This window comes from Pagrus major, chromosome 23 (assembly GCF_040436345.1).
Source record: "Pagrus major chromosome 23, Pma_NU_1.0".
Lineage (NCBI taxonomy): Eukaryota > Metazoa > Chordata > Actinopteri > Spariformes > Sparidae > Pagrus > Pagrus major.
In genome coordinates this window covers 9,019,096-9,043,402 of record NC_133237.1, presented here as the reverse complement: position 1 = coordinate 9,043,402, position 24,307 = coordinate 9,019,096, and the positions used below count along the sequence as shown (strand labels likewise).

General features: G+C 41.4%; 2 protein-coding genes across 3 annotated transcripts; one reads left to right on the top strand and one right to left on the bottom strand.

Annotated features, from left to right (window-relative positions):
• Positions 1–40: 40 nt before the first annotated feature.
• On the bottom strand, positions 41–9,712 carry mmd2a (monocyte to macrophage differentiation-associated 2a). 2 transcript variants are annotated; one of them, XM_073495293.1, is made up of 7 exons: positions 9,308–9,712; positions 5,449–5,530; positions 4,335–4,495; positions 3,218–3,292; positions 3,033–3,134; positions 2,784–2,853; positions 41–2,381 (listed from the first exon to the last, which is right to left on the bottom strand). In XM_073495293.1, the coding sequence occupies exons 1-7, from the start codon at positions 9,334–9,336 to the stop codon at positions 2,181–2,183; spliced, it is 720 nt and encodes a 239-aa protein (XP_073351394.1). In that variant the 5' UTR covers positions 9,337–9,712; the 3' UTR covers positions 41–2,180. The 2 variants fall into 2 exon arrangements, with proteins under 2 accessions (XP_073351394.1, XP_073351395.1); XM_073495294.1 differs by lacking the exon at positions 9,308–9,712 and adding an exon at positions 7,420–7,494.
• Positions 9,713–15,600: 5,888 nt separating this feature from the next.
• Positions 15,601–22,910, top strand: wipi2 (WD repeat domain, phosphoinositide interacting 2). Its single transcript, XM_073494330.1, has 12 exons — positions 15,601–15,826; positions 16,656–16,738; positions 17,387–17,556; positions 17,698–17,794; positions 18,666–18,763; positions 19,007–19,099; positions 19,240–19,310; positions 19,406–19,519; positions 19,661–19,825; positions 20,512–20,619; positions 20,729–20,826; positions 21,423–22,910. Exons 1-12 carry the CDS (start codon positions 15,753–15,755, stop codon positions 21,533–21,535), a joined length of 1,284 nt encoding a protein of 427 aa, XP_073350431.1. The 5' UTR covers positions 15,601–15,752; the 3' UTR covers positions 21,536–22,910.
• Positions 22,911–24,307: the final 1,397 nt, after the last annotated feature.

Genomic DNA, 24,307 nt, shown 5'->3' with positions numbered 1-24,307 from the left:
AGCATTTTTGGCGTCCACAAAACACACAGATCCCTCTCAGTTTAATATAGTGTCTCTTCTTTAATACAGTGAAAATAAAATTTTACAAAATAGATCATCTGATTCAAAAATAGAAAGAAAGAAACGCTTTCCTGAGTAAGTGCTGTTTCTGAAAATAGATCCTCTGATTAAAAAAACAAACTTAACTGTACAAGAAAACCTGCAGGTGTTATTGAAAAAAGTGAAGTACAAATATTGTCATGTTTAATCTACACGTAGAACAATTACGTGTGCATTCTCTCATATTTAGAGGATTGTAGGAAATTCTACGTCACTCCTGCTGATAGAAAAGTGCTCGAGGTTAAGAGTGCAGCATTAAAACAACTGGCGATCACGGTCCTCTAAACGAGATAATCACTGCAAATGGCCTCGACATTCTTTGTGAATTTAACATTTGACCCAGAATACGGTTAGTGAGACACTCGCTCTATTGTAATCTTATGTTATCTGATTTATGACGACTACACTGTAGATCACAACAGAATCACAACTGGATCAGTTCTGCTGAGGCCCATTACCCTCAGCAGGTGACAGCTAAAGATTTAATTGAAGTCTGTCTTCTGACTGACTTTAAATTCATATGTGTCACCCAGCTATTACATGGTGACCTCTAAAGTGTGTCTGCTGATGGCTTAATGCAGTCAAAGTCAACCTAAGCTGTTTGTTCCTGACACCAGCAGCAGCACACTCAGAAGACTCTTGTGACGTCCAACAAAGAAAAGTTGTGAACATGAACTTTCTTTGACTGAAATGTTTGTTGGTTATCGTGCCAACATTATATTTTCACGTTTGGCCGCTGTGCAAAAATGGACAAAACTTAAATAAAATAAAAGTAACTGTGACACTTGAGCTTCGCTGTTAGCACCAATATAAAGGAATGCCTGCGTGGTGACATTTGGCACATCACTTATGGTTGGAATATGAAACAGTGGAGTTTACAAGCCCAGGATAGTTTAGGAGGTGTCGTCACAGACTCCATACTGTCAGTCCAGTTACAGAGATGAGTGATTAAAGGAATAGTTCGACTATTATATGCTAATGTTCTTTGTTGCAGAGGGTTAGATGAGAAAGTTGTTACCACTGTTGTATCTGTACTGTAATTAATAAGCGACCACCGGCAGCTGCTTAGCTTAGCTTAGCATAGGAGTAGTGATGTCCTGGAGACCCTGCTGGTTGCCCGACAACCTCACGGTCAGTGATGGAGCGTAACTAAGTACATTTACTCAAGTGCTTTACTTTACTCGAGTATTTCCATTTTCTGCTACTTTATACAATATTTACATACATGTAAATAAATGTGTAATTTACTTACTTTTGATACTTAAGTACATGTAATATCACATACTTTAAGACTTTTACTGAAGCACTATTCGCGTGGGGGACTTTCGCTTTATCAAAGTAATATTTTAACACGTCATTTTTACTTTTACTCAAGTTTAACTTTTGGGTACTTTACACTACAACACTGCTCACGGGAATGACAAGACTCCAGGAGGTCACTGCTCCGAGCTAAGAAATATTCCCCCGTATTAAACCACACGCAAAACAGCAACTTATCATCTTTACACTTTGATTTTTGCACAAACGACAAATGAGCTACATAAATGGCATTTTATTGTCTTAGTACTTAAACTCTGTGCAATGACAGTAAAGTTAAATCTAATTTAACTAGTGAGCTTTAGAGGTGTTGATTGGTGGATTTTGTTACGTTTAGAAAGAACCAAGCTAGCTGTTTCCCCCTTTTTCCAGTCTTTGTGCTAAGCTAACAGACTGCTAGCTGCAGCCACATGTTTAGCTTGCACACACGAGAGTGGTAGCAATCTTCTCATCTACCTCTTGGCAAAATGTCGAACTATTCATTTATCTCACTATGACGGATTGGTCATTAAACTTCCTGGCACATTAAGTGTTGTCCTGTTTGTTCGAACATCTCCCATGAGCTCAAACAAATTAATCTGAAAACGAGAGCGTTTGGTCCCAGGGTTTTGGCCCCTCAAGGAGAATTTCAAGCACCATCTCTCCATATAGCCTCATGACTCAGGTTAGCTGCAGTCAAAACACAGTGGTTTCGTGACTTAAACACACTTTTCTCAGTCAGTCCTGTGATGTGGAACCATGTGACCTCAGGTGACAGCGGCTAGTCACCTGGACGTGTGCAGCAGTGTCCCAGGTAAATACAGATACCTCCAGATGGCGTAATAATGAATGCACGCTCCTGCTGCCACGAAGAGATGCCAGATGGCGTGGGCGAAGGGGACGAGGCCATCGCTCTTAAAGAAGACCACGCCCACCACGTAGAAGACACCTCCCACTGCAAGTTCACACACACCTGCACGCTCCACCTGGAGAAATGCATGAACAGTTGTTAAAGAATATACAGCTCAAACACATAGCATATCTAAGAAACAAAGACAGTGTGCGGTACTGTGTCTCAAAAAAGTTTCATGATTCTGCAAGTTTAATTTTAAAGCATACTTGAATGGAAACCACTGGGTCCCTGAAGAGAGGAAGTCAGTCTAAAAACATACACATTGAAAAATACTCTGCAGTTATGTTTTGGTGACTAGATCTAGGTAATGGGTTCAAACAAACAAAACCACCGGTTTGTTTCTTTAAATACCGACTGTCCGATTCCCACACAATGGCAGGAAGTCTGTTGCAGCGGAAGAGGGGTTTACAGAAAACCTTTTTGTTTCTCAGAAGCAGAAAGAGACAACACTTAAGCCTTTGTGGTTTGTTCTTACCATAGACAGGATGACCAAAGCAGGAACAACCCCCATGGCCACATACCCCAACAGCTCCACCAGCTTGTACCTGCAGGTAGAAAACTGGGTCGTGAAAAGATAATATCTCCAAATTTGTATGTGATTGTTTCTGCTTCAAACAGCGTGCCGGTGTGTGCTGTAAACACTTGAGGACAGGAGTTTAGTTTCAGGTCGATTGTGTCAAACCAGGACACGGAGCAGAACAACGACAAAAAGAGAGACTGTTACCTCTCATGGAAAAGGAAGACATACATGGATCCCACGCAGGCCATGACCCATATCAGCCAGCGCATGTGGCACGACCAGGGACCCAGCTCCCTCAGCATCAGCCTAAGGAAATAAATCAGTATGTCTGAGCGTGTAAAGCAGCTATATGTTCCACCAAACTGCATGTCATTTATTGACTGACCCACCAGGGAGAGTAGGAGGCAGCTATGAAGAAGTAGATGGCCATTCTGTCACACATGTGGAAACGCTGCTCCACCTTCCTGCACAGCAACAAACAGAAGGAAAATAAGAGCTCATTTCATCGTGATAACCTTTATCTAGTACTGAAGATTGTTTCAGTATAAGGCAGGGTGGCACATTTTTCCTTTATACTGCTCTCAGAGGAGCGTCAGAGTGTCAGAGCTGGAAGAAGAGTTGAAATCTGTTCACCACATTAAAGGAGCAATTTGTGAGATATGGCCGTGATTTTAGTTTAAAGTATTCTAATGATTGACTAATGTTATTCATAAAAATGTAAAGAAACAACAAGGTTAACCCTAACCCAAAGATGATGATGCAGAGACATCTGCTCATGTTGGCATGCTAACCAGCTAGCCAGTCTTTGTTTGACTTTTCCGTAATCGCCTTGTTTTTAAAAAAATAAATAAGATAGTTAGTCGCTACACATTTCATTTGACTTTTATTGCATATCCATGCACTTGCATATATACACCCATATCCCAATATCCCTAATTAATTTTGAAAAAAGAAAAATTACATTGGAAAGTAAAGTAATTTGGGAATTAATACACAAGCAAATTAAAATAGATATATCAATTTATGTTACATTTTATTGTAACATTAAATAATATTTAAAACATAATTAATGGCTACATTTATTATTAGTAGTACAGTCAATGCTATTCTTATTCATTCATCTATTTATTGATGCATTTATTTCTTTATTTCTGATCTCTGAGTTAGATAACTCTAGTTTAGTTAAGGCACAATTGAAGAACACTGCTTTCTTTTTATGGTAAACATTTCCATTATGTATTGTGTGCAGTGTGTTTGACTGTTAATATGTGAGTGAATGTTTTTTAGAGGATGTAAGTTGGAGATGATGTGAAATATTTTCACTTCCACACCACATCTGTTGTTTGGTCTTTGGCCTTCTGGCTGTGTCATAATTAACAAACTGTATGTCTGAGTGTGATGTCAATGTCTACTAGAGCAGCACATAAACACACAAATGCACATCTGCCAAATCCCTACCAGCGTTTTCTGCTACACACACACAAATACACACACATACATACACACCTGAGGTGGCTGATTTTCCAGGCAGCGGTGTGGAAGAGTGTTGAGGTGACGAACAGCCCGGTGAGACCGCTCCCATAGAGCCAGGCAGCCACACGATGCCATTGGTCAACAGACAGGAAGTAGAGCACTGACCCGCCCAACAGACTTGGGAGGATCCACAACTGGAAAGGATCAGAAAGACACAAAACCAAAGTGTCGCATTATTTTTTATTGACACTCTACCTGCATTTTACATTGTTGGTCTGGAGCCACAGAAGGCTTTACACTTCTGTTTTCACATGTGCAGAAGTACTTCCCAAGACCTGTTAACACACTGTAATGTGTGAAACTGCCAGTTACCCTTTAAGAAACCAGAAAATATTTGCATTTTAGAAACTGTAACCAGAGAATGTTTTTGCATTTTTTCTTATTTCAAATGACGAGAAACGATTCAGTCATCCAATAATATGGAAATTATATTTATGTCAGTCAACTAATTGATTAATAATAGCTGCAGCTTTAAACCTGGATGTTTCCCCTTATTCCCATCCTTTATGCTAAGCTAACCTGACTGTAGCTTCATCTTTAGTCTACTTACACACATGAGAGTGGTATCAATCTTCTCATCTAACTACTGTCTCTAACAAAAGTTAAGGATGTTGGCTGATGTCTAGCGGATGCACCTGAGCCGACAGAGTTAATGAATCAAAAAATGGACAGTAGTATCATGAAGAGATTTCATTCAGCCCGTTTGCGGCTTTACAGTCATTATTGTCGTGTTTCCTCAGTTTTCTTTCATCTGTCACTGTCTGTCTCATTCGCTGTCTGTCTTGCTCTCTCAGAGGCGGAAACCCACAGGGATTACAGCAGATTAGAGAAAGCTACAGGCCAAATCACAGATTATAGCCCACTGCCTCTGTGGCGCGGCCAAAAAATCCTCCCCGTTTCATTCCTCGCAATCCTCTCCATCTTTTCAGAGCCCTCTCTGAACAGACAGACTCACTACACACAGAAACTAGGGGGGCAGTCTGAGACAAGAGAGAGTAAAGAGAAATATAAACTGCAGGAGTGAACAAGAAAAGAGAGCTTTTACTTTGAAAATGTGTTTCTGTCTGTTTGTATTTGTTTGGCTCACCCCATGCGTGGCACAGTTTGCAGCGTGTTCATATTCAGTGGGCTGGTATCTCTTACTGGCTGGCACCCTGCAGTTCATGAACCTGAGAGAGAGGTGAGGCAAGGGGGGAGAGAGGGGGAGGCAAAGAGGGAAAAGGGCCAGAGACAGAGCGGTGCGTTCAGGTAGTGAATGAAAACGAGCCAAAACAAGGTACTGCTTTATTAGGTAATAATAAAGTTACTGTGTGCTCAGTACATGAAGGCCAGTGTGTGTGTGTGTGTGTGTGTGTGTGTGTGTGTGTGTGTGTGTGTGTGTGTGTGTGTGTGTGTGTGTGTGTGTGTGTATGTGCGTAAGATGTTCATTCTTGGAGGATTTACAGGTCTTTAATCCACATCACGTTGTCTGAATTTCAGTGTGCCTCATCGTTACTGTTCGTGCCAGTGTGCATGTGTGTGTGTCTGTGAGTGTGTGTGTGTGTGTGTGTTGTGACTATTTAATCAGCAGTAAATCTCTCAATCCCAGCTTACAGGGAAAAAACACATCTGGAGATGTTACGAAACCACATTTTATACATCAAGATGCACACACACACACACAGAGACACAAACACACACTCACTAATTTGAACGTAGCTTCACATGAAGGGGCCACAGGTGTGTCCGTGTCGGTCAGCTGTGCAATTTGATTACACATTTAGGCCAACGGCTCATCATCACACTCACACACACCAGCATCACGCCTCATTCCCAACACGCATTCACGCACACACAAAAATCCCATAGCTGTTTGTTGTTACAGTCTATTAATGCTGCACAGTGAAGAGAGCAATCAGGAGACAGAGAGTCAGTGTAACTACTTTGCGTTGGATGAAATATTGTCCCGATAAACGATAATTCATATAATACAATACTAATTTAAGTACACCCTTGCAATATAGAGGTCAGCAAAAATGACTGAGGTCATATACATACATGGATACGTTGATAAGATATGATGTATGTGAGTCAATAACATACTTAGCATGGCAGGCCTACACCTGATAACCAAAACACTCCGGTGAACTTATATCGCTTTGTATTGAAGTACTTGTGTAACTGTACTGTATTTTATTCCTCTTTGTGTTTTTTTCTTTTCTTCCTTCTAGCTTTGTGTTTTAAAAAGCCTCTTGTGGACAGGTGTTTTAAATTTGCATTTTGCTATAAACACTTCTGGGGTTTGTGTATGGGTGCGTGTGGCGGGACCAGTGTTACCGTTATGTCAAATAAATAAACTAAGCTTAACTGATGTAACATTGTAAAATTCTTGCATAACAAAATCTGGCAGCAAATCAAAAAGTAAGTTTCAGTGTCCAAACCTTTCAAGCTTCTGAAATTTGATTTAAAAAGTGACTAATGATATGAGTCCACTGAAAGTAATTGGAAACAAGTTAAACCACTCGCTGAGATCACAAGATAATCTTAGTTTGTGAGAGGAAGGAAACCTAGCTAAGATGTGATAAAAGGCATCCTGAATTCAGAAAGTCTGTTAAATATCTGTATTTAAAATTATTCCAAAACTTTATTTAATGGTGCTGGAGTTGTGCCATGAAGTTTTCCTGGTCTTACAAGCTCATTTTCCTTTGTGATCGCCATCTTTTGAAAAGCTGTAATGTGTGACTGTGGTTTGGTGGAATGAAGAGACTCAAGCAAGTAACATTCATGGGTCATCTGGTTCAACATTTCAGCTTGAGTCTGTGTGTGTGTGTGTGTGTGTGTTTGGGGGGAACAACATAAACCTTTTAATATAGTCACAATGTGGGGACTGCCTGTCCTTATAGGGACAAAACGCAAGTCCCCATTATGTAAATCATTAAACTTTAGGGTGAGGACTTAAACCAGGATAGGGCTGTGTGTGTGTGTGTGTGTGTGTGTGTGTGTGTGTGTGTGTGTGTGTGTGTGTGTGTGTGTGTGTGTGTGTGTGCGTGCGTGCGCACGCGTGTTTGTTTGCACTCACCACCAGAGCCCTCATAACAAGAACGTCAGTGTGTTTTCCTGTTGTAGGTCTAAGTTGATAGTAGAAGGCATCAGGGCTCTCTGATGCACATGAAAACATCTGTCCCTCACACACACCCTCCACATTTTTTCCATATCTCTTTTCTTGCTTACTAACACAAACACGGCAGAATATCAGGAGCTCAGGAGTCGTTCCCTTCAGTTTCACAATCCTGTCAGCGTATAATCATAACACAGACTCATGATCACATTCATTAAAGTTCTGCTCACATGTGAATGTCTGCATGAGTCCTATTACAAACGCCAATAAATCAAGTCTTGTGTCACATGCTCCGTCTTTCTCAAGGTGCAATCCACAGAGAGAAAACATTAAGTGACATTAGATCACTGCAACGCCGACATCCCTATTGTTTTTCCCTGCAGGCCGTGCCAAGTGCGCAACAAGAGAACTGTATCTTCCTGTTGTGGTATTGTAGGGCTATCAATAGACCTGAAAGGACCAGTCTGAAGTCCTCTAATCAGTTATGACAGAACTGTGTGTGTGTGTGTGTGTGTGTGTGTGTGTGTGTGTGTGTGTGTGTGTGTGTGTGTGTGTGTGCATGTTTGTCTGTGTAATGAAGTGAAAGGAAGGGATAGGGATTCACAGGCTCTGATAAGAGAGAGCATTGTTGTCCTCATTGCCACACTGTTCTTTCTCTTCTCTCTCGTCTTTCCACACTTTCTGTTTTTTGTTTTGTGTGTGTCATACAGTTCCGTGTGTGTGTGTGTGTGTGTGTGTGTGTGTGTGTGTGTGTGTGTGTGTGTGTGGCATGCTTTAGCCTCACAAAGTGAGTGTTAAGTTACAAAAGCCCATTACAGCACATTCCATACATTAATAGGATCGATTACGTCCAAGAGGATCAGAACCTTTGGATCATGGGTACGCTAGTGTGTGTGTGTGTGTGTGTGTGTGTGTGTGTGTGTGTGTGTGTACGCTCTCTGTAACTCCAGGCCTATTCCTTTTACAGCGAAGATCAAGTTCATCTCCTCTGGGACTCAAACTCCGGTTCTCACGATTATCGCCATCTCCCATCACACACACACACACATAAACACTGGAAGACATGCACAAACAAGCCTACTACGTGATGAATGCACATAAGCAGAATTCAACGTGTGTGTTTGATGCCGTATCCAAAGACATCCGGCAGAACATGATACAAATAAATGAACACAATTGAAGTATAGCCAACAAGTCACCTGGACAGCAGAGAGATGGATGCAGGGAAATAAGAAAAGTGATTCTAAAAGTAAAACTGAAATGAAATTGTTAAAGGTGCACTATGTAGTTTTGGGAAAAAAGAGAAAGATCTTGATTGACTGATAATCTTATGCCTTAACAAACTAAATAAACAAACTAAAGGACAACACAGTTTCATACTGTTTCACTTTGTTTATATGTGGCGGACCCTGCCACCCTTCTAGTTTTAAACAGTGTTTGGGGACCTTATTTTCCTCTGAGAATAACTTGTTTATTCAGTTATGGAAAAGATAAATATATCTGAGTTTGTACCATTACCTCGTTAATATCATAAATATTAAAATTCGGAGTTTGAATTTCTTCTCCAAAACTGCATAGTGCCTCTTTAACAAGCGCACTTTTCAGCTCTTTTGGTCTGTTTGGTTAATGATAAAAGTCATGGTGTCCCAGCTTGTTCCATCTCCCTCGTCCTCTCTCTCTGACACACTAAACACAAACACACTCAACACTCAAACTAATCTATAACACCCCTCTGATTGTTCCTGTGCCAGCGCGTCAGTGCGCATGGATGCACAGGATGTGTCACACACACATGAAAAACACGGTGCCACCTATCAGCGCGAAACTTCCCTGACAAAACACCAATTACCTTCCAAATTTTGTCTTCTTAAAGTCCATCTCGTGCGTAGGGGTCTCTGTGCGTGTGAGCGCGCGCGCGCGCGTCGGTGCGCTCGCGCTCTATTTACCAACAGCACGCCCGCGAGCGTCTTCTCCTCCTACGGATTCCCCATTCCGGATGTCCCACCGCCGCGCGTCCCAACATGAACACACAAGTCCGACAGGGGCAGAGACCCGCAGAGCCAAGAACCGCAACAAACGAGCCAACTGGACGACTTTTTATCCGAAGTGTCGCGAGGTCAAACAACGAGCCATCCCGGCGTGAGCACGAGGCGGTGTGAGAGAGAGAGAGAGAGAGAGAGAGAGAGAGAGAGAGAGAGAGAGAGAGAGAGGGCAGGCTGCACGGAGTTGAGTTCAGATGTGTTCGCAGGATGTTCCGCGGGACTGGGTTTGTAACCCCTCCTCTCCTCCCCTCCCCTTTCCTCTGGCTGATGATAACACGGCAGCAAACACAGCACAGCACCCCCCCAACCCTCCACCCACCCCCACACCCCCACCCTCCTCACAACACAGCCACACTTTCTCCAGCAGCCTCAGTTTACACTTTCAACTGGGCTGTGTGACATTTCAAATGTTGCTGGAAGATACAGAAATGTAAGGGACACAAAGGTGATAGAAAAAGGGGAAGTTGTAGTTGTCCAGCGTTGAGATAAAACAGCCAATATAAACGAGAGTGGAACAAGAGTTTGTTTGTGAAAGGTGGGCAGTTACCATCTGGCACACGGCCGTAACCAGGATTTTAGAGGTCCAATTTCAGCAAGCTCAGCCGCCTTACCCCTCAGAAAATGTGGAGCAGACACCAGATAAAAAGTTTCTGTCTTATTATTTGGATGTTGCATTACCTTAAAGGACAATATGTGTTTATATGTGGCGGACCCTGCCACCTTTCCAGCTTCAAACAGTGTTCTGGGGACCTTATTTTCCTCCGAGAACAGCTTGTTTATTCACTTATGCCAAAGATTAATATTTCCGAGTTTGCATTATTTACTTCATTAATATTGTAAATATTAAAATTCTGAGTTTGAATTTCTTCTCCAGAACTACACAGTTCCCTTTTTATATTTGCCTACTTATCGGCCTCATGATGAGTAATGAGGCTGCACACAGGTGGGAGGTCTACCAGCTGGTCCTCTGGTGCAGTCAAAACAACCTTGAGCTGAATACACTTGAATCTGTGGAGATTTCAGGAGAAGTGGATCCCAGAGGGGAGTTTTGTGGGTGGGGTTTTCTGTGAAGTGAGGAGTGCATGTTCTCTACACCCCGTTCTCCTTGTGTTTGTATGTTTTCACCAGGAAACCAACACATCCCCTCGCCATCAAAAAACATGTGGTTTAACAAAGAAACTGGAGTTCCTTCCCAGTCTGGCTGCCCACTGCTTCTTGTGCTTAGGACGGGTTAAATGCAGAATCAAAATAATTATGTTACAGTGTATGATTGTGTATGACACAGACAGGACAGAGAACATCTTAAGTGCTAACCTGCGCTCCATTCAGGACTAAATTTACCTCCAGAGTCGGGAAAGCTGCAGTAAACAAACACTAACATCTCCTCTCTGGTAGACGCTAAAGAACACTGTGCGCCAACACAACCAGACACAAGAGCAGCTTTCCTCCCACAGGCCATCACTCAGATGAACACTGTGTAGTTTTGGGGAAGAAAAAAAAGTGTTTGTGTTTGCAACGCTAGCACAGGAGCTTTGGACCGGGACATCAGTAGGGGAATAAGGTCCCTAGAACACTGAGTGGCTAGAGAGGTAGCCACTCAGAAGGGTCCTGCTAACATAAACAAAGTAAAACAGTGTGAAATGTTGCTTGTTTATTCAATTTATTTAGTCATGAAAATCAATAAGTGAAGATTTTTCTTCCTCAAAACTACATAGTGCCCCTTTAAATGAGTCCTTCTGTGTGAATGAACCTCTAACACTCACTACAGTAGTATAGATTATCATTTAGAGATAACATTTTGACGGTTAAATACAGTTATTAACATGTGCATGTTTTCTTGCACTGTCATTGTCAATACAAATCCTGCATGCTGTACATAATGTATATAGACATGTATACACGCATGAATACAGGCTGCTGTACATAATTCATCCACTCCATGTACATATTCATTCAATATTTAACCCATTTCTTGGCACTATTCTTATTGTTTACAACTTGTGTATTTATTTATTTATGTTGTTGGTCACATTTACACATGTAGTTTTTTGTGTACATACAGTCACACCCATTCTTTATCTTTATTCGTTAAAGGTGCAGTATGTAAGCATTGGCCACCTTTTAATTTCATACTTAATACAATAGCAGCATATCACCAGAGTAACTGTTACCTGCTGCTGAATGTAGCAGCCTTAGCTATTTAGCTCAGTTAGCCATGCAGCTAGCGAGCTCGGGAACCAGGGGAGTGTTATATGCACCCCTAGCGCAGGAGCTTTGGACCAAGATGGGCCAGAGCTAGCTGGGTTAGCGTGCTAATTTCAACACAATACGTAGACACCATAATATCAAAATTGCTATTTATCATATTCTGTGGATCATTTTTGTTAGTTTTTGAACATTTTCAACAAACATTTTGACATATTGCCCCTTTAAGTTTTTAGTTGTCCTTGTTCTTAACTGTATGTCTATTATACTGTGGGTATAGAGGTGTCCCGACCCCTTGGTTAGGAACACTGCACTAATATAAAGTAGTTAAGACTAGCTCCACACATGATGTATGTGACATTAGAATAGATAAATGAATCTTAAGAAGAAATGGCTCTCTTCTGCTCTCAGCTCTGGAGTACATTTATTTCCCCCATAATAAAAAAGGAAGAAGAATGTCATTCTCTCTCTCTGTCACTAAATTTCATTTTGCAGATCCACTCATGCCTCTCTTCAAACAACACACACACACCCACACACACACACACACTCAAACTGGATGGAAAATTAAATATTATCCAACAACAACAGTGGCCAGCAGAGGCCCTTTGTGGCACAGTGCAGCAGCTGTGTGAGACAGCACAGACACATTATGCAAACACACAGACATCCAAACAAGTTTCCATTCTTCAAACAAAACGTGTTACACATTCACCCGTGGCTGTGTTCGGTGATATGATTCAAAATATCAATGACAGTGGCCCAGCAGGCATATTTGCACAGGTAAATAACAGTGTTCCCAGTACACTGTAGGTACAACTCAACGCAAGCATGTAAAAATGTGGTTTAGCATGAATGCAAACATTCAGACATTTTTAAAGCATGAAGACTGACTACATATTGTGAGTGAAAAATGGGTTTAATATGTTGAACATATCACATCTAGCATTTGTGTTTTTATGATAAATTCAGGCCTTTTAATTCATTTATTTTTCAGATTTTTAAGGGGCACTATGTAGTTTTCTGAGAAGAAATTCAAACTCAGAATTTTAATATTTACATTAATAACGAGGTAATAATACAAACTCAGAAATATAAATGTTTTTCATAAGTGAATAAACAAGCTGTTCGCAGAGGAAAATAAGGTCCCAGAACACTGTTTGAAGCTAGAAAGGTGGCAGGGTCTGCCACATATAAACAAAGTAAAACAGTGTGAAATTGTGTTGTCCTTTAAGGTCAGTTTGTTTATTCAGTTTATTCAATCATAAAAAAAAAAGTCCCTAATATTCCTTGGACTTCTGTTCATCTTACTATCCTGATCTGTTTTCTACAAGGATATGCAGCCTTGCTTTCTGTTTCACAAACCCCGCCTCTGTCTCTCGGTCTATCATGTTTATTTGGAGGCTGTGGCTTGTGTAAACCAAAGGCCAGTACACAGTGTGTTGGACCTCAGCCTGTGCTGAGAGGCCTCTGCTGACAGGAGAAGCAGCCGCTCAGTCCCTGAAAACAGTAAACTGGACGAAAGGACAACGCTGACGCACAATCACAACCATGCAGGAGCAAACAAACAGGTCGAATTAACAAAATGAATCCAAAATGAAGGGGTGAATCAGGTCACTGTGGTAACTTCTCAGATAAATGTGAAAAATAAATGCATCAATGATAGTGCTGAGGTTTATCTTTCTGAATACTTCCTAATACCTTCTTGTAAACAAGAGCTGCTCATGAACTGATACACAAACTGGTTTAACAGCCATGTTTTAAGGATAACAGATGTATTCATGAGGCGAAAAGTTCATCATGGTGGACGTATTTCTTCCTCAGTGCAGCCGTGGTTTTCTTTTGTCAGTTGCATCTTTTCCTCTTTGTTTCTTTATGCTAAGCATCACGTTGTAATGAATGAAAACTATCCCTCACAGTCACGCTCTGACATGCTGAGACTTACACCTGAAACTGCAATGAAAGTCACGCACGTAGATGGAAACTGTGACTCACACCCTTAATTACACAGTCGGCGCGTGAGATCACGCCTCAGACATCGCTGCCCCAAACACCAGAGTGGTACATCAAGTTTTGATGCCCACGCCGACTGTCCCGGAGAAGACAGGCCATTCAGAAAACAATCACTGTGGAGCCCCAGAAGAGCAGAACAGAAATAAATGCAGCTTCACAGGATTATCAACCTTCATTTTTTCATTTTTAGTAACATTGCATCCAAACAAGTTGCATGTAACTGACAGATTAAGTTTGATACATGGTCAATGAAAGGTCATGTATAAAATTCTACATACAGGGATGTGTATTTAGTTTAGGGTGCATTGTGTAGTTTCATTTTAATCAGAGGAAAAAGATCTTCATTGACTGATTTTTGTATGCCTGAACAAACTAAATAAACACACTCTAACAGCTTGTTTATTCACTTATGGAAAAAATACATATTTTTGAGTTTGTATTATTACCTCATTAATACTATAAATATCAAAATTCTGAGTTTGAATTCCTTCTCCAAAACTACGTAGTGCCCCTTTAATGTTTTTCACATACTGTATATTAAAATTGTTTGTGCTAATATGTGGAATAAGTTTTTGTCTTGTTTAGATAATACAACATGTACAGAGTGTAGGAATACATTGTTTCTGAATATGTAGTGCAATAAACAGCCCTATATTCAACTTAAATAAATATGTATTAAAAATATGTGACTTTAACATGTTTATAACTAATAGTAATATGAAAAAATGGCTCTGGAATACTTTATAACAGTAGCTCACAGTTTAGTGCAGTTGTATGCATATAATTAAATGTATTATTTTCTACAATATATACATATATATCTACAATTAAATGATAAGTCAAAATTACATTCTGTGTAAATATCTGTAGTAATTTTTCAACGTTCTATTTAGAAAAAATATATATACAATTCAAATTGGGAATATGACAATATCAATAGACTAAATTATGTGATACGAGTGGAAAGTCAACTCAGTTTACACAGTTTGACACAAAATATAAGTCAAAGCAAAGTTTGGTTCCAATTCCACGTGATATTTTCAAAATAAAACCTGATACATTTAACTGTAATTTATCCTCGCATATAATCAAATATCAGTCCATTCAAAGACAGGACATGAGCTATTTTAAGAGATAAGCAAGTCCTCAGCCTAGACTGGCTGAACAAAAGGCCACGAATAACAAAATGTCCTCAGTTAATTTGACACAATAAATAAATGAAGCAGGGTCAAAATGAAACTAGCTGTTCAGAAAACCTTAAAGTAAGTCTTTTTCACTTTAGAAGAACGAAACATGGTAGAAAGTGAAAGCTTTTTGTCAGTTCACAACAAACAGTATATTTAGGTCACCATATCTACCACGTTGAGCTACACAGCATTATTGTTAAATGATGGATAGATATTGAATGATTGATTAAATGTTGAAATATTTGTATTTCTAAGAAAGGAAATAGAGTGGAGATATTTGAATAAAGATAATAATTTCTAACTAACTGTAAAAGATTTGTTGGAAGAGCTTTACGAGCTGTTTGATACAAACTATTGATCAACAATCAATTTCCAGCTGGAGTTACAGAGAACACAGGAACAGGCCACAATGTGCTGCACATATCTACCATTAGTTTGAGGTGTTGTTTGCACATATTGACGGTGGGGGGCGCTGTTACATCAAGTCATGAGTAGTTATTGTACAGAGGAGTATTTCTGCTGCTTTCTGTCTCCCGTGAAGTCGATATATCAAACAAAAAACATACTATTCACAGTCATTTTAGATTTCATGACATTTTTATCTTATGATTCTGCACTTTACAAAACTGCTCTGGCTCTTTAAACGCACCGCACGCCGCGTCCTCTGAGCATGCGCAGTAAGGCGGAACAACAGCCTCTATGAAAAACAACAACAATCACTACAGCAGGGCTAGGAAAAAGAGATGGCCCCCTGAAGACCAGCACTTCTGGCCTTTATCACAGTAGTAATCCCAGCCCGACTGCTGCTATTTCCGCCGGAGCATTATATGTCGATGGTGCCGAGCCCATGAACTTGGCCAGTCAAAGCGGGGATGCTGGCGGAAGCCAGCTCCTGTTCGCCAACTTTAACCAGGACAACACGTAAGGCAGGGCCGGGGAGAGTGTCTGGGGATCCGATGGCCTGTCCTGTCAAGCTAGCTGACGTTAGCTAGCTCAATGTGGACTTGTCTGGGCGCCTCACGGGGTGACAGGTGTCGATGTGAAATAGCCTGGATGTGGTTTCTCACGTTAAAAATGGAAAAAGAAAACCCGCTAGCTTTATCTGTAGCTAATGAAAGTGTCCAGTTAACGGTAACGCTGTGTGCTAGCACACCCGTCATTAGCATAGCCTTCTAGCTAACGTGATGCTGTGGTACGAGGCTAACTTTAGCCACAATACACATGTAGGTTAGGTGTCATGTAACTTGGGAGTCAGGGGTGAGTTTTCTTATTATCAATATACAGACTGCAGACAGATATAAGTTGAGGATGTGTCATTTTGTTTGTTTTACTCATAAGCTTTGACTGGCTGATAGTCTTTTAGGACTGACGCTGCAGTTTGATGACTGCAATGATGCTGTAAAAGTCTTAAACTGGGTCAGTGTATTTCTTTGGACCGACCTCTATAAGACACGTAGCTATATGCTGTTGTAGTGAGCGGAGGGGTAGTCCGCTAAATGTGCAGGTGACCACACAGGCCTGCTCCTATTGCAAAACAGCTCCAGTCGTGTGACCACTGTCACAGTCTGATTGCCACCCACAGAGACCACTGCTATTACACTAACCGACTGATCCTTCACGTGTCCACTTTGAAACGCCTCTGTGAGCTGTAATAACGACATCAGAGCCACTGTGTTGTGTGTGTATGAGTGTAATGTGTTGCTGATGCAATGCTTGTTCAATGCTGTGTTTGTATGTGTTATTTACACAGGTCCTTAGCTGTTGGCACCAAATCAGGATACAAGTTTTTCTCCCTGTCCTCTGTGGACAAGTTGGAGCAGATATATGAATGTAGTAAGTAATGTCCAGTGCCTTCTCCACACAGTCTCTTTATTCATTCACAAGTACACAGTCCTTATGTATGTGTAATGGGTTTTAAAGCTATGTTATATTACTGTTTGGTCATTTTGAGGTATTGTGTTTTTAATGCGTGCTGTCTAAACAGAACATAATCATTGTACCATTAGAGCGATGCTCTTACTTTAAATATTAATAAAGGTTTGTCAGCACTTTTCCCAACATCAACTTCCTTCTCTTTATTGGATTTGCATAATTTATAGTTTGATCTCTTCAACGGTCTTCTCACGCCTGTTAACTACCCATGTATGGTTAGCTAATCTGTCCCATGTGATAATTATGTTACATTTAAATAGCCGATGCAAAGCAGGCATAGGAGACTCACGTTGTACAGTCAGAGGAAGACGATGAGTGTTTTGGCCCTGTAAGTGCTCTTATCTATAATTCATTACCCCGGCTTTTGCCCGATCCATTCGTAAATGTACATTTTTAAAAAATGAGGTGCGTTCAGGGACAACAAAACTCATTCAAAGATTACTGCAGCACCACAGTGGTCACCAACAGCAATTGTATTGCTCTGTGAGTCAGCCAACTGCTGAATGCGGTTATTATGTGATGCTTTAATTTGTGTGTGTATTCCTGCAGCGGACACGGAGGATGTGTGTATCGTGGAGCGTCTGTTCTCCAGCAGCCTGGTGGCCATCGTCAGCCTGAAGGCCCCCAGGAAGCTCAAAGTCTGTCACTTCAAGAAGGGAACTGAGATCTGCAACTACTCATATTCCAACACCATACTGGCCGTCAAGCTCAACAGACAGGTAGGAGGAAGAGGACACAGAAACACCTCTCTGTTGTCTGTCAGTCTGCCAATCTGGACAAATGTGCATAGTTAGGTAAGGAATGAATGTCTAACAGGACTTTGACAGTGATGTTGCTGATGTTGTTTGGTTCCTCTGCAGAGGCTGATCGTGTGTCTGGAGGAGTCGCTTTACATTCACAACATCCGAGACATGAAAGTGCTGCACACTATCAGAGAAACTCCACCTAATCCTTCAGGTGAGTGAGAAGAACAACTAACAATATCTCTATCTGTCTAGGTGTATTTTATGTAGAGTATAGTAGGTTGTACAATAGTGAAATACCCATAGGATGAAAAACATTAAAGGGACAGTTCAGACCAAAATACATATTTTTGCCTCTTACCTGTAATGCTATTTATCCATCTAGATGGTTTTGGTGTGAGTAGCTGAGTTTGAGAGAGATCGGCTTTAGAGATGTCTGTCTCCTCTCCAGTATAATGGAACTAGATGGTACTCAGCTTGTAGTGCTCAAAACCTGTGCCATGTATGCTTCCTTATGTGTGGCGATGTGGAAAGAAAATAGTTCCTGCGTGAAACTGCTCACAGTCAGCTCTGCGGATTATCTTGAGTTACTGGGTCATTCTTTTGAGATTCTTTTGAGTTTTTCAAATGTATTTTTTTGGCACTTTGAGCACAACATTATATTTGAGAGAAGGCAGACATCTCTATAGCTGATATCTCCCAAACTGGGCAGCTCACTTGTATGCAGTATACTGTGCACTCTGGATGTGACTTTCCTCGCTCTCTCTCATTTTTACCAGTTTATTTTTAGTTCAAAGTTAACTCCATTTTCTTTGCTGCTGCCCTAAAGGCTGAGATCTGTCTCTGCGATCTGAGTTGCTTCTGTCATATTTATGTATTTAAAACATCCACAGAATGAATCTCACCCACTCTTCATGTCAGAACTATTAAAAACATTTAGATCATTGTCGTTACGTGAGTCATTCTTTCAGTTTCACTTATCGTCAAGCTCAGATAAATGTGTTTCTGTTGGAAACTGATTAATATTTAACTTTCTGTGGCTTCCTTTTGTTCGTTAGTTTATATCTGTGCTAATGTTTCTCCAGGATTGTGCGCCCTGTCCATCAGCAATGACAACTGTTATCTGGCCTACCCAGGCAGTGCTACGATAGGAGAGGTTCAGGTGTTTGACACAGTCAACCTGGTAGGTCAACACGACACAGTAAAGCTCACTATCTTTCTTTGATAAAGCCATCATTATCCAGCTTGGTAACACCTAAAGGGGCAATGTAGTTTTAGAGGAGAAATTTAAACTCATACAGTAACTATTCTGTTGCGACCTCACTAGTCTAACAGCCAGTGTTTCCTATCATCCGTCACTATTCCTCACTGTTTTCATCGCTCTGAAGTAGCGCATCTCTAACTAGTGTCGGTATTTGTTTCCCAGCGAGCGGCTAATATGATTCCAGCCCACGACAGCCCATTAGCGGCTCTAGCTTTTGATGCCAGTGGAACCAAACTGGCCACAGCCTCAGAGAAGGTAAGACAGTTACTGCACAGTACACTGGCCTCTGTGGGTTGTTTGTGTATGATTTCTGTTTTCCAGCTGAGCAAATTCAAATCAGTGTCCTTTCTTCTCCGGTTTTGTCATCCTCTGTGCATCTTTCACTTCCTCCTCAGGGCACAGTCATTCGTGTCTTCTCGATCCCAGAGGGACAGAAGCTCTTTGAGTTTCGAAGAGGAGTCAAGAGGTAAATTCGATGTTTGATGTGGTAAAGTTTTGTTTTTTCAGAAAGTTAAGCTGTTTTACTGTGATGGACTGACTTGATTCTGTATGTTATGTTAGGTGTGTGAGCATCTGCTCACTGGCGTTCAGTATGGAAGGCCTGTACCTGTCGGCCTCCAGCAACACAGAGACGGTCCACATCTTCAAATTAGAGACACAGAAGGAGAAATATGTGTACGTGCCTTTCTGTGTCTGTCCTAATATGTTAGATTTTAGAAATCTCCTTAGGGTGAGGATGTCCTGCCCATTTACAGACAGTTTGCTTCACAATCCTCAGAGAAACATAGGCTTCTCACATTCTGTTTGTGTTTATAGGCCAGCGGAGGAGCCCACTACGTGGGGAGGCTACCTGGGCAAGGTCCTGATGGCGTCCACCACCTACCTGCCATCCCAGGTTACGGAAATGTTCACACAGGGGCGAGCCTTCGCCACCGTACGTCTGCCCTTCTGTGGACATAAGAACATCTGCGCCTTAGCTGTGTGAGTACACACTCAAACACACACACACACACAGACACACCTACTATATGCAAATCTACATATGTATGTACACATACAGCACTGTTTTTGTGTCTTTGGTGTTTGAAACAGTATAAAACTGTAGAAGCCATGACACACCAGAAAGAAAGTGAAAGTTGAGTAATATAAACTAATATGAATGACTCATTGCCGTCTGCTCTCAGGGTCAGATTTACATACACAGACAGGTCTTGCAAATTTGTCCTCTGCCTTTCAGTCCATCTTCATTTATTAATAACCCTATGAACAGGGACTGCCTGCGGGCACTACCTACTGATTTGATGATAAAATGCCTGATTTTTGAAATGACATGACAAATGACAGCACAATGTAGGCACTGGTTGATTATTTTCAGTTCAAAAGGTTTAAATGAGACCTTCAAGGTGATCTGTGAGATGATCTACAGTTTTTGGCTTCAGTCAAACATTGTAAATACAGTTTTACCAATGCTGCTCATGTCTGTATGTCTTATGATGAGAAACTGCAGCAGATCATTCCTTCATCCGAAGAGAACTGTTTCAGTAGTTGCATAACAACAGCACACAAGCCGTGGAAGCTAAATTTGGTGTTCAGTAAATCAGAGGCTTTTCATGGATCACTGGGCTCTAAGATGTTAGTAAATCTTTGTTTTTATTGTCTTAAATCAGGATTCAGAAGATTCCCAGGTTGTTGGTGGCAGCGGCTGATGGTTACCTGTATCTGTACAACCTGGATCCACAAGAGGGAGGAGAGTGCACACTTATGAAGCAGCACAGGTAACACACACACACACACACACACACTGACTGTTATGAGAGTGCACAGTCAGCAGGCCAAACTGTTCCTGAGTGTCTGTCAGTAAATCTCTGACGTCATTGACTTCAGGTTAGACGGCAGCGCTGAGCCATCCAATGAGATCCTTGAGCAGGGGTCACATGACCGCCCACTCGTGGCCCAGACCTACAGTGCTGCAGTCACTAAAGGTATGTTGCACAAATTTTCACAAGTAACATTTTATTTTACTGGTTTTTGTTATTTTTATTCAAATTTTGCAGGAGGTTTGGTGGAAAAGAACTGCATACTTTGGTGTTAATTGTAGGAAATGTGTTACTTAAGATGGCTTCTTGAGTTGAGTTTGTTGTGCTTACTTTATAAGCAGTTTATATTTCAAGAATTATGATACTTTTATATATAATTATACACATTAGTTCAAACCCAAGTTTAAAATTCACTCAGTTTTTGACTGGAAACTTTGTTCTGTTTACTACTATTACTTAGATTCTCTGATATTTTGAATTGTATGTTTGCCTTTAGACAAATATAACATTGAATTAAGAAATCACCCCTAAAACAAGAAGTTGTAGTGTTTCTTTGGCATCGTGTTGAAATAGAAATTCAGTAGTAAATTGCAAAAAAAAGTATGGCAAGGTCAGAGGTTCAAATTTCAGGTCATCATCAGCTATTGACTTTTAGTAATTTCAGGAAGTGACTTAAGAAAGAATCTTCATTTCCTTCTGACATGTGACCTGTTGTTGACTCGTTACAGAATTTATGTTACCTTTGACCTCTTGTTTCCTAGGTTACTGCGAAGAGCAGGGCGCGGTTGGAGGAGCGGGCCTAGAAGACGACCTCAACGACTTGCGCTTAGAGGAGGAGAACGAGCAACCGCCGCTCATTCTCGAAACCGACTGACTTAACGGACGGCTGTACCCACCAATCAGAGGGCTCCTCTGGTGCTGCTATGAACATGTGACACAAGGGGGGCAGGGGCAGGATCAAAGACTGGGGGTGTTTTTAAACGCTCAAAGTGTTTCAAGAGCCTGTCTGTAAGTCTGTCTGTGCGTTTGTCTGTTCACATACATCTTATTCTCCCTCCCCCCTTCCTCCCGCGCTCCCTTTTCCCTCAGTTTCGCCTGCGCAGGCCCAACTGACGCTTTGCATGTACATGTGCCAACCGCTAAAAGACATGCTCCAATGTGAAGACGAGTATCTGAGTGTGTGCGTTGGAAGTTTGATCAAAAAAAAAAAAATGTAGCTGTGTCTTCACTTAAGACACACACACACACTGACGCAAGCACTGTGTAAAACAAAAGTGATTGTGTAAGTGCCTCGCTGCCCAAGTGTCATGGTTTCTTCTGTTTGAGAGGAGGATCTGTTTTCATTGGCTTAATAAAAATCTATTTTCAGTTGTTGGATCTTAATCGAGGGTGTGTACTTATCTTTTCTGACCCTTCTCCTCTCTCACACACAGTCACACTGCCCTGCGAGGAGTGTGGCTCCCGTCATGTGGCTCAACTTTTCCCTCCAAAGAACGATTTAGAAGCTTTTGGCATGAGGCAGAGGTGTTTGCGAACAAGAGTGTGTGCCTGTGCGCTTGTGCTGAGACCTCATTTGTGCGTGTTTGTGTGTATGCCGGGCATGTACATTAGCAAAACACTGAGTAATTAGCCTCCACTTTCCCCCCCCCCGCCTCACTTTTACCTCATCCAAACAGAGGCTCAGTGGACCTTCCTGCCCTCCCCCTCCCCTCCTCAGGCCTGCAGTCATTGGTTGATTAAAACTCTGATATTAATGATCTTTTTTTTTAAAACCTAGATAACCAATCATAACCAATGATGTGTCATGCGTAAGAAAACATGCATGGTGTTGTTGACGTGGTACTTTGTCCATACATCGAAGACATTTGGGAAGGCAGTCTGGAGATCAGTTGAGAAAGGCAGGAAGCTGCTTTATCTCTACTCTGTACATTACTAGATGTGGCGAGATATCACTGTACCATACTGTCAGGTTATGACTGGGGCTTTGAGATGTTACACTGTGGGTCGGTGGGTGTTTGGCCATCGGGGGAACTGTGGATTACATTTCGATTGATCTGGAGCTCAGGCTGAGCCTCAACAACTGGTCCAGGATGCTGCATGATTCCCCATTAATCCTCTGGCGTCTGAAGCCGCTATACAAGGATTAGTCATGGGATTTTGGAGTGTCAGGCATTTTCTAATGATTTTGTATAAAATGTGAAACGTTCATCTGAAACTAAAATGAAAATAAATTCCATGTTGATGTATGAGATAGGTGCCTTTTGTTCTTGTTGCACTGTGGTAACTTGGTAATATTCATTAAGTTGAGCTGAAATGGGAAGTGCCTGTGATGGTTTTGCATTTTATTGCATCATAAACCCGCATCGATTTGCAAAATTTATATTATTTTTAATTTTTCTGCCGCTGGGGGTCAGCTCAACAGGCTGTAAACACAACACTGGCATATCATCTAGTTGATATTGTTAGCCAACATTTACACATACAGGAGATACTGAGCAGCATGAGTGTTCACTTTACCGACACTGATAAGTCAACGGTTAATGTCACGGTTTTATATTTTGAATAGAATTTGGTAGCCTGTAGTTTATGCACACCTAAGTGTAGGATAGGCTCAGATGTAGCTAGCAGGATAATTTAATATATCAGAGCTCTAATGACATTTGTGGTATTAAAAGTTGTAGACTTGCTCCACACTGGCGACAAGATGTTTAGCTCTCTAGCCTACACTGACTGGCTCTAACTAACTGTGCAGCAGTATGATGTGATGAGTTGACTACAGCGTCTTTCGTCTTTCTGTAGAGAGGCCCTGTGTCAAAATCTAGCTGTAATGTCTTAATTACATCAGTTTATATTATGCGTGCATGGTGTATATTAAATAAAACTGATGCAATCAAATTATCACTAACCTCAGGTCATTTTTCCACAGGCCCTTAATGGGGTTTCTGTTCATAGTTGTATCGTTTTGGGTGTCACTTGAAGGCACAGATGTGTCAGGTACAAAGCTAAAAGCTAAACAGGTGTACGTATGTGTTCTCTGAAGAATCCCACAGACCTTCCAGCTCATTTGCTCACACTTTATTAAGACTTTTGCAGCGGGCCACTACGCACACACTTTTTACACACAGGCAGGTAGCGACACACGCAGGTGGGCTCTCTGTCGTTGACGTGAGGGCACAGCTTCACTCGCTCCTCCCTCCAGCGTAAAGACACCAACTGAGACCATACGAGGCGCAGACACACACTCACACACACTAAACACACTCTCTTACACATACTAAAGCAAAGACTGTAGACACATACAGTACATTCAAGCCACACTGACAGTAAGACATACTTAGCGTGCAGGCTGAAATCGACTAGCACAGGTTAAGTGACTCACCCTAAGACTATATTGATTAAGACTATTGGTGATGTTAAAGACATGTTAAATTATTTAAGACTTTGGAAGGATCTGTCTGGGCCTCTTTAAGACTTTCTGGCTGGGTGCCTGAGCCCATACTTCCTCAGTCAGGCGTCCTTTGGAGGGCTGAACGGGTGTGTGTCACTCTGTGGGAAGACAAGGACACACTGAACAATGTTGTGTGTTCCAAATATGATAATCTGAGTTAGATGAATTGTTTAAATGTCCACCTGCAAGCGATGTGTG

Coding starts and splice junctions, on each gene's coding strand:
- mmd2a (XM_073495293.1), bottom strand. CDS start 9,336: ATGGACTTTAAGAAGACAAAATTTGGAAG. Junction 3,293..4,334: donor TGGAAAATCAGCCACCTCAG/GTGTGTATGTAT, acceptor GTTGCTGTGCAG/GAAGGTGGAGCAGCGTTTCC. Junction 2,382..2,783: donor CTTTGGTCATCCTGTCTATG/GTAAGAACAAAC, acceptor GCATTTCTCCAG/GTGGAGCGTGCAGGTGTGTG.
- wipi2 (XM_073494330.1), top strand. CDS start 15,753: ATGAACTTGGCCAGTCAAAGCGGGGATGCTGGCGGAAGCCAGCTCCTG. Junction 18,764..19,006: donor TGTTTGACACAGTCAACCTG/GTAGGTCAACAC, acceptor TTTGTTTCCCAG/CGAGCGGCTAATATGATTCC. Junction 19,826..20,511: donor AACATCTGCGCCTTAGCTGT/GTGAGTACACAC, acceptor GTCTTAAATCAG/GATTCAGAAGATTCCCAGGT.